Raw genomic sequence first — 10,589 nt, 5'->3', positions numbered from 1 at the left:
AACGCTGGCATGGGTGCCTAGCAAATTTTATGCCAGTTAACATGGTCCATGCCTAATAAATAAGTAATTCACTTAAGACATGGCGGTTTAAAATGGTATGATTAAAGAGGTGGCATTGAAAAGTCATCATTATTTCTTGAGGATCAGTCAAAGTATCAGACACCAAAGATTCTGTTCTTGAGCTAGCCAGCACACACACAAAATACCAAGGAGCAAGAGGGGAATTCACTCAAAAGAGAAGTGGGAATCAGAGGTAAAAATCAGGAAGACATTTTTGAACAACTTCTCCAAAATAATTCAACCAACATTTATTGAGCTCCTTCTATGGGAAAGCAGCTGGGCTGCCTGCTCTGGGAGACACACAGAAGAACCAGATGGGGTCCCAACCCGAGTTCAGTGGGGAAGAAAGGTGAAACATGACTGAGAGCAAAGCTTACACGAGGCAGCTCATGATACACCAGGTAGCATTCAACAAAGCACCGCATATGGTAAATGACCTTGGCCACAGGGAGTGCAAGCCACCTGCTGAGAGAAGAATATCTGAGCCCAGCTTGGGAGGATGAGAACCCTGCCAGGTGTGTTAGCTGTCAGGAGCCATGTGAGTGGCACCATGATGCACCAGGGACTGGGAGTAGCATGAACAGAGAAGCAGAGGAAGAAAATAAGAGCCTGTGTTTCGGGCATGGCCACAGCTTAGCTTGACAAGGACACAGAAATATTCTGGATTAGATACAAATAGCCTTGCATGCCAAGCAAAGGAACTTACACTCTGCTTGGGTAACAATGGGGAGACATTTAATGTTTCTGAGTAAGGGTGGTGGCATGATTAGAATTATGCCGTGGGAAGATAAACTTGGTGGCAGTAATTATGATGAACTAATTAGGAGGCTATTGCTAATAATCCAAGTGAAAGTTTGTGAGGGCCTGAACGGGGGTGGTAGTAATGGAAACAGAAAGGAAAGAAGATGCCAGACATTTTTAAATTGCTCTCCCCCGTTATTAAAAGTGACACATCCTTCACAGCAGCACTGTTTGTAATAGGTGCAAACTAGAAGCTATTCAAATGTCCGTCAGTAGTAGAGTGGGTAAACTGTGGTTTACTCACACTGTAGAACATTATATAATGTTGAAAGTGAATGATATACAATTACATGCAACAATATGGATGAACCTTATACAATACTGAATGAAAGAAGACTGCCACAAAAGAGCACATCCTGAATGACTCCATTTACATAAAGCACAAAAACAGGCAAAACATATCTATACTGTGGTTACCTTTGTAGGGGCAAAAAATGATGGGAAGTGGGCAGAAGGGGGCATCTGGGCTCTGGTAACAAGCATGATGAACAGATTGTGATAAAACCACAATTTTGGGGGGCTTTTCTTTTTTTGTTGACGTATACTTGACTAACAATGCTGTGGTTAGTTTCTGGTATGCAGCATAGTGATTTAGTTTTACATATATATTCTTTTTCATTATAGGTTATTACAAGATATTGAATATAGTTCCCTGTGCTATTCAGTACGATTTACTGTTTATCTTAAAACTACAATTGGACTTAAGTTCTCCCACTCTTCCTTTAGTTTTTCCTGCCTGTAGATGAAAACTGGGAGGCCCCCCTACTTCTCAGATACTATGCAGTGCTCTGGTCACTTTAAGTAACACATGCAGTCACAATTCAGGAATTAGAATATCCAGTTTGATACCAACAGAGTTCAGACAAAACGCTGCATCATTTCTATTCTGCCAGCTTAGGTCAGTTTCAGACTGAAGACTCCAGCAGGAAGGGGGCATGGCTGGCTTTTCCTCCCTAATCCCTCCTGGTTTAGCTCTACCTGCCCCGCACTGGCCCCCAAGCCCCAGGCAAGGTAGAGGATGGGCAGGGGATGGTAGTTATGTGGGTGGCTTTATGCTTTCTAGGCCTTGCAGATGTTTAAAGCTGGTGTCTCTGGTGAGCCTGATAGATGGTTAACGCTGATGCTTCCGTGCTTGGCCACTTTTCTAGGCTCTTCGGTGGTTCTCTGCTGAGCCCATCTATTTTTAAATGTAGGTGGCCACTTGCACCCCTTCCTCAACCCCTGGCCATCCAGAAGTTCCCCTCCAGCCCAAGGCAACTCTCTTTCCACCCAGTTGGCCCCCATCTTGCTCCCTTTCCAATGCCTCTTATCAGCCCTGCTGACAATCCTCTGGATTTGCAGGCAGACTCAGGCCCTGTCCATAGTGGCTTCAGCTTCCTCTGAAGTCCTGGTTCCCCAGACTGCAGGAGGAGCTCCAAGTCCTCCTACTGAGGCGTCTTTCCTGGGGTCTTGCCGTCAAAGGCACCCAAGGAACTGAGAGCATAGCAACAGCTCTCCACGAGGAAACACCTTTATCTGTTTCCTTCCTTTGACTCTTTGATATCTTTGGCCTGGCTGAGGGGCCAGGAGTTGTGAGGCAGGTTCTCCTCTATTCTTTTTGTAAATTCTGCATATGCAGTGTCTGCCTCACACTCACCTGGGAATCTTGGTATCAACTGTGCTTGTACCTCAGTGGAAATTAAGATAGAAAGAGTCCTGTTCTAACAGTCTCTGACATGTGTAACAGTTTCAGATTGTGCAGAAGATGGAGAGAATGAAAAATCAACCACAATCCTAACACCCAGAGACACCCAGAGAATCAACAAAATGTTATTTCTTTCAGATACTTTTCTCCAAGTATCTCTTTTCTTCCTGCCTTCCAATTAAAAAAATGGAATCATACTAGACATATCATTTTGTAGATGCTTTTTCATTTAACCCATGCTAACAAAGTATCATTTTAATCATAACATTTAAAATTGTTTATTTCTTCCTTCCCTTGTTTTGAATACTATCTCCAATTCTATAACTATCAATAACATTATTATTAATATCTTCATGTACAAAATTTTTTTTAAAAGGATTATTTTCTTTGGAAAGGTAGTTAAGAGTTAAGTAACTAGCCTGCAACAGATATTTTGAAGGTAAAGTCAACATGATTTGCTAATTGATTAGGTATGCAAGTAGAAGGGAAGGAGCAGGAAAAAATAACACAAAGTAAGGCAGGAGGTCACTTTGCTGGGGTGAAGATGAATTGTTTTCACAGCAGTTGAGTTTGAGGGTCCACAGGCTACCAAGGTAGAAATGATCAGCAGCGAATGTGGAGTTGGAAAGAGCGATGGCTCCCTTCTTTTGAGAAGTTTAGCTATTAAACTATCCCTAGGCAAGCATAGTTTTGTCAGGCTGCAAGCCCAAAGGTATCTGTAGTTAGATGGGAAAGAGCTGGTGGAAAAGGACGAAATGAGAGAGCAAGTTCCCAAGGCAGCAAGAAGGGACAGTATGGAGGCAGGTAGAAAAAGTAACCTAGAAAAGAAAGAAAAGGGTGGTGATAGGAAAGTTGCTGGAAAGGGCAAAAATTGCTGGAGGCTCATAACAGATGGCTTTTAGTTCCTGCTTAAGTCATCTGCTGAGAGTGAGAGTTGGCGAGGTTATGACTCAGGAGTTAGAATCATGAGTGTTGGATTATTATTACTATTTTAAAATGATCTTGGAGCTCATTTGAGGCTACTCAAAATATGGTCTGCAGCACTGGCGTCATCAGGCACACCAGACCTGAATCAGAATCAGCGCTTTAAATAAGATCCCATGTCCATTAGGGTGTGAGAAGTACGAGGTCACCATCTTCCCCACTTAACAGAAGAGGAAAAGGAGGCTGCAGGAGGTGAGCTGTTTTTCAAGATTGTCAAGGTTGGGAGAGCTCATTCGGGAGGTTAATGGGAGTTCACTGAAAGGTGAAACAAAGGACCTTCAAAGGGGAGTGAAGTTCCAGCCGTATCATTTCATGACTTCTCTAGCAATCCTATGGTGTGTAGGAGCGGAGGAGTGGAACAGTCTGGGGCTACCCAGGGTTAGGTTTAGAATTAATGAGACGGATACCACAGGAGGTAAAATGAACGCAAGAATCTGAAGTGTTACTGAAGCCATCCCTGAAATGAATGCTTTAAGAGTGGCATGGGGTGAACAAGGACTTACTGTATAGCACAGGGACGAGATTCAATTTCTTGTAATGAACTGTAATGGAAAAGAATTTGAAAATATATATATATATGTATATGTATAACTGAATCTCTTTACTGTACATGTGAAACTAACATTATAAACTGACTACACTTCAGTAAAAAATAAGAATTAAAGAAGATACATGCACCCCAATGTTCATAGTAGCACTATGTACAATAGCCAAGACATGGAAACAACCTAAATGTCCAATGACAGATGACTGGATAAAGAAGATGTGGTATATTTATATAATGGAATACTACTCAGCCATAAAAAGAATAAAGTAATGCCATTTGCAGCAACACGGATGGACCTGGAGATGCCATTCTAAGTGAAGTAAGCCAGAAAGAGAAAGAAAAATACCATATGATATCACTCATATGTGGAATCTAAAAAAAGAAAGAAGACACTAATGAACTTATCTACAAAGCAGAAACAGACTCGCAAACATAGTAAAGAATCTTATGGTTACTGGGTGGGAATATAAATTGAGAGTTCAAGATTTGCAGATACAAAGTACTGTATATAAAATAGATAAAAAAGTTTATACTGTATAGCACAGGGAAATATATTCAATATCTTATAGAAACCTATAATGAAAAAGGATATGAAAACTATGAAAACGAATATGGGTATGTTCACGTGTGACTGAAGCATTATGCTGTACACCAGAAATTGACACATTGTAACTGACTATACTTCAATAAAAAAAAAAAAAAAGAGTAGGGTAGGAAGAAGGCAAGTGAAGCCAGACGGGGATAGATGACAGAGGCCCCTAGGTGAGGAAGGAATAGGCAGAAGAAGCAGGTCTAGGAACTGGAGGTTGGGATGAAGGAGTGGGCAGATAGGGGGGATGTGATCAAAATGCAGACACAAAGTGTGAAATTCTGTAACTTAAGCAATTTAAAGCAGTTGAAAAGAGGCAGGTTGGCATCTCATAGGGGGCAAATCATCAGAGTTTATTTGGTTAAGAAACAATGAAACAAGAACATGAGTAGTGTTGAAATCTCCAGGGATAAGGGCAGTGGGAGCAGGAGGTAAAAAATCAACTGACATTTATGAAGCACAAACTGTCCAGCACTGCTCTCCTCACATAACCCTCCCTCAGTGTCTCAAAGAACAAAAAAAGTCCCATCATTTACTTTAAAAAATAAAAAGCTATCTGTGTAAAGTGGCAAAACTTTCTCAGACTTTCCCTTCAAATACTTGGTCTGACCAGAGTTTATTTCTTTAGGAGTTGGAGATCAGAGGGCCTAACTTGGAAAAGACCCATGTCTTCACGGATTTGACTACTGCCAGGACAGGGCTAAGAGCCAAAGGACACAATCCTTAATTTGAGCCAGTGGCCGTCATCAGGGTGACAGCTTCCTGGAACACAAATTTTGTTCCAAACACTCGGAAACCCTGAGGAGTAGTCTATGAGTATATGACTATGTGAATAGTATTTTCTGGTAGACAGCTGTACCTCGTTTTACAAATTTATTTTATGATGTTTGGAGTACATAAGGATGAAGCGGTAGAAGACTAGGAGAATGAGTTTTCATTTTCAGTCAGGTGGAAAAAAATTTATAGAAAATGATCCATTTAAAAACATATAACGTGTTACGTATGGAATAGGCATATTTATGTGTAAAAACTTAACAGCACTACACTGCTCAGCTTTGGCACAGAGGATAGAAAAAATGCAGCTTTGGATTCTAGGACAAGGTCACCAAAAAGAGGGAGAAAACACAAGAATGATTTATTTGGAAAGAATTAGGAAAACAGTACATCTTAAGCAATGAGCCTGGGTGAAGGACTTACGTTTCGGACGACTTGCCATCACCACTTCCAGAGGAACCTGTTTCATGGAGGGGGAGGCCCCATACTCTTCTCCCAGGCCGGGATGCCACTCTGGCCCAGAGAGCAGGACTGTCAGGGAATTCTGGACACTGACATTCTAAGTTCTGATGCAGTCATAGAAAGCACAAAAAACCCGCTTCAGTAATGGAATTGCAACAGTTAGAGGTGAAATAAACTTGATACTTAGGGATGTTCTAGTCCAGCTGAGAGTGATAGTGTGACCCGAACTGGTCTCTTGAAAATGAATTTATGTCTCTACCATATTAGAAATTGTGATTACTCAATATTTGCTTTTTGGGCTGGATGTTAACTAACTTCAAAGAGATTAATGAAGTAATCATTTTAATGTGGTTGAAATGAACTCTACATCAACTCTCTTGTCAGAAGCTACCAAAAACCCTTAATATGACACTGCTATTTAAAATGATCATGGTTATTTTAAGCCAAGACATGGAAACTGCCTAAATGTCCATCAACAGATGACTGGATAAAGAAGATGTGGTATATTTATACAATGGAATACTATTCAGCCATAAAAACCAAAAACGTAACACCATTTGCAGCAACATGGATGCTTCTGGAGAATGTCATTCTAAATAAGCCAGAAAGAGAAAGAAAAATACCATATGAGATCGCTCATATGTGGAATCTAAAAAAACACACACACACACAAAAACAAAAACATAAATACAAAACACAGACTCATAGATATAGAATACAAACTTGTGGTTGCCAAGGGGGTGGGAGGTGGGAAGGGACAGACTGGGATTTCAAAATGTAGAATAGATAAACAAGATTATACTGTATAGCACAGGGAAATATATATAAGATCTTTTGGTAGCTCACAGCAAAAAAAAAAAGTGACAATGAATATATGCATGTTCATGTATAACTGAAAAATTGTGCTCTGCACTGGAATTAGACACAACATTGTAAAATGACTATAACTCAATAAAAAATGTTAAAAAAAATTTCAAATACTAAAAAAAAATGATCATGGTTATTTTAATAACTTAATCCATTTGATAAGAGTGTACTTCTGAAAGTACTCTGATAGCAAAACAGACTATTTTTAGCTGTTATCAGTGACAAGATAATTGTCTTCCTGTTTATTTCAATTCCCAGTTGAGAGTGAGTTGTGTACATACAGTCTCTGGAAGCACCCGTCAGATCAACTATTACCAACAAAGAACAAACTTGGGAAGAAAAGTCTTCGGGGAATCTTGAAACGCCATGATATAGACATGCTAAGAGAAAATTAAAGATTCTCAAGATTTACTGCATTTACTCATTACTGTTCCCGTCACTTGTATTTTCTTTCATCCCCCTTGTTTCTATGGCTTCCTCTGAATGGAACTTCCTTCGTTTATACAGTGTAGGCTCAAGCTGACTGCTGATCCCTGGCTGGGACAAGGCAGGGAAAAGTTCGTCTTCTCTCCTTTTTGCCCGTTCCCAGGCGCCTTTTACTCACTTCCTTTCTCGTCCCTGTTCCACTCCTGCCTCCGGTAGGGCTGTGAGCTTTGTAGATGCCTCATTTCCCACTATTCCTCTTCCTCCCATATAATTCCCACCTAGGGTTGCCAGCTGTAGCAAGTGAAAACACAAGATGCCCTGTTAAAGGTGAATTTCAGATAGACAATGAATATTTTTAGTATAAATACGTCCTTGCAGTAGTTGGGACACATTTATACTAAAAAGTGGTCACTTGCCCATTAAGTTGAAATTCAGATTTAACCGGGAATCCTGCATTTTATCCAGCGATCCTACTCTCACCCTCTGGGTTACAGGAGGCTCCAGCAGCTGCCTGGTCTCACCTCCTAAGAACTCTAGCTGCCTAAGTCCCAAATCTAAATCCCACTTTTTCATCACAGTGATCTATGTTCCTCTACTCCCGGGCATTCCCTCAAGAATTTCCTTAGATGTTTTTCACTCTAGAAATTCCTAGTTGCTGAAGGATGGGCAAACTACCAGATCTAGACTCCACTTAAGCTTTTGCCCTCGACTATCCCGATAATTTTGACTTTCAGCAAATGAAGATAAGACTCACCAGGATGCAACTGTCCTATAGTACCTTAGGACAGTTTTTTAAAAGTGAGAAACCTGCTAGAGGATCAAGGAAGCACTAATTATATTTAAGTTCAAGCTTGAAGAGAAAAATTCATTTAATGTGAAGAACAAGGCAGCTGAGGTGAGGTAGTCCCAGAGGAGCCCTGAGAGAATGTACTCAGGCTTCTCCTTCGAGATTTTCTCTTTACCGGTCTGAGAACAGCAGGAGGAAAACAGTATAAATTCAGGAGCAGGCCAGAGGGAAGCACAAAGCACTTCAGAAATACTTTCCAGTGGCAGAGTCAGTGTCTCTTTCAAAGCCTTCATTGTTTATGGCTGGCTGGCTTTAAAGATACTCTCAATCCAGGGCACAGCTCTTTAAAGAATTCCTTCTTCCCACTGTGGCTTGGACCTGGCTAGACAGGTAGCTTTTGTTTCACTCAGCTGATCAGAATACAAAAGGCACCCCAAGTGTCAGGGCCCAGCTGGCTTCATTCAGAGAATCCCTGCACCCTCCAGGGTCCCGCACGGGTGCCGCTGACTCTGAGCCTCTGAGCGGCCCTAGAATTCCCCTACCCCTGGACAAATGACAGATGCACCTCAATTTACCTCAAGCAGAAATTACGGTTTTGTTTTTGAGCGGTATTAAAGAGTTCAAAAATGATGTAACTTACCTACCACGATTTTCTGCCCTGACGAGCCACTGTGGGACCATGGCCCTTAAGGAGGTCCTCCTCCCTTGTTCCCTTCCTCCCTCTCTCCCCACTCCTATATGGCTAACAAAGTTTCTAAATCTACACAATGGATGCTCTACCATTCAGCTTGTCTGCGTTTTTATGAATGACTCTAGCCTAAACACAGTAGAAGACTATTTGGCTGAGAATCAGGAGAGCTGCATTATGGTTGAAATGTCTCCACTAACTGGCTGTGGGATCCAGAGGAGCCAGTTCATCCTTCTGGGTCTTTCTTCTTCTATAAAAGGCTACAGTTGGATTTTACGTTCTTTAAGGTTCACTGCTGCTCTGAAGTTTTATGATTCTTTTCATATCCTCTCCTATCTCAAGCTTTTGGTATCTTGGCCAGTTCATCACAGAGGACCGTAAGTGATTCAGTGTGGGTAGGACATCACATGTAGAGGATGAGATGGTATCAGAAATGGAGGAAGGGTTTAGAAATGACCCGGGGCGCAGGGCCAGACGGATTGGTTCTGCTGGTGGTGGACCTGGAAGGTGGGTCAGCAGTAGCAAAATGGATGCCCGCAGCTCCTGCTGCCTAGGTAAGTGGAACAGCTGGCTCAGTAGGAGAAAGGTCGGATCACCTGCACTGAGTTCCCCAACTCCGGATCAGCCTCCAGAAACAAATGTTAGGAGAAAAAAAATGCAACTGGTTATGAGAAGATATAACTCATTTAATTAAAAATAAATTTGTTGATATACAAACCAACTGGACCAAAGAGGACAAACTGCATCAGACGGGACAGAAGCAATGCTCTAAACAAGCCATCAACTTAAGAGCTCCAATGCCAACCAGGAGGGCACCCCCAAACACAACTTTAGCATGGAAGTAAGAGTCTTTATGTCTTTCGGTGAAGGCAAAGCCATCTGGTTGGTACTTCGTAGGAATATCTTTCCACCAGCTCTTCATCATATGGTACGTGCCATGAGTCTCCAGTTGTTTGCACCACTGTGTCATAGTTGAGAATATGCTGTTGAATTAAAAAGGGAACCACACACTTAGAACAACACTAAAGGAATACCTGGCCATTTCCCTTTCTTCCCTGACAACATCTCAGTTTGTTCCAGAGATGTATTCTCTGTCTTATTTAACAATGGATTTGCAGGGGGAAGGTATAGCTCAGTTATAGAGTACATGCTTAGTATGCACGAGGTCCTGAGTTCAATCCCCAGGACCCTTGTTAAAAAAAAAAAAGGATTTTTAAAGAGCAACTAGCTCTGTGAAGAGGAATCCTACTATGAGGAGCTCCTTTTTGGGGAGGTTTCATTTTTAAGGTTAAGAACTCTCTACAGGAACACATACACCAACACACACACATATATACACATATTCCTTTTGTTGCCTTTATTGGTTTTGGTTGTGACAGAAAAAACTGTCAAATATACAAAGATAGAGAAACAGCACAATGATCTCCCACATACCCATCACCTGGCTTCAATCATTATCAACTCATGGCTAATCTTATTTCAATCATTCATCCATACCCACTCCCTTCTCCCAGATTATTTTGATCCCCCCATACTATTTTCAAATAAATCTCTGATATTATAGCATTTCTTCTGTAATTCAGTATGTTTCTGAAAGATAAGGACTTGTTTTGTAAGTATAAGAGCGATACCATTATAATACTAAGAATCAATAGTTCCTTATCATCAAATTTCTGTTTACATTTTCCCAATGATTATATGTGTGTAGCTACATTTGGCAGTTTGTTTGAATAGAAATTGAAAAAAGATTATTGCATTGTGACTGGCTGAATGATCTCTCAATTCTGTTTTAATCTAGAGCCTCCCTTTCCATCCATATTTTCTTGCAATTTTTTTTGTTGTTGAGGAAACCAGGTCAGTTGTCCTGTATTGTTTCGCACAGCTGGTTTTGCTGATGGCATCTCTGTCGTATCATTTGGT

At 41.1% G+C, this 10,589-nt stretch overlaps 1 protein-coding gene across 2 annotated transcripts in view; it reads right to left on the bottom strand.

Moving 5' to 3' along the window:
* Nucleotides 1–9,334: 9,334 nt before the first annotated feature.
* The window catches only part of PRORP (protein only RNase P catalytic subunit), a 109,351-nt gene continuing 108,096 nt past the window's right edge, over nucleotides 9,335–10,589 (bottom strand). For both annotated transcript variants that reach the window (XM_010986141.3, XM_064485891.1), the window contains exon 8: nucleotides 9,335–9,652. In XM_010986141.3, coding sequence (XP_010984443.3) covers nucleotides 9,521–9,652 — 132 coding nt within the window. In that variant the 3' untranslated portion in view covers nucleotides 9,335–9,520. The remainder of the gene's footprint in view (nucleotides 9,653–10,589) is intronic.

Source organism: Camelus dromedarius, chromosome 5 (assembly GCF_036321535.1).
Source record: "Camelus dromedarius isolate mCamDro1 chromosome 5, mCamDro1.pat, whole genome shotgun sequence".
Taxonomy (NCBI): Eukaryota; Metazoa; Chordata; class Mammalia; order Artiodactyla; family Camelidae; genus Camelus; species Camelus dromedarius.
The sequence above is the reverse complement of the archived record's forward strand: the minus strand, read 5'-3'. Positions and strand labels throughout refer to the sequence as shown.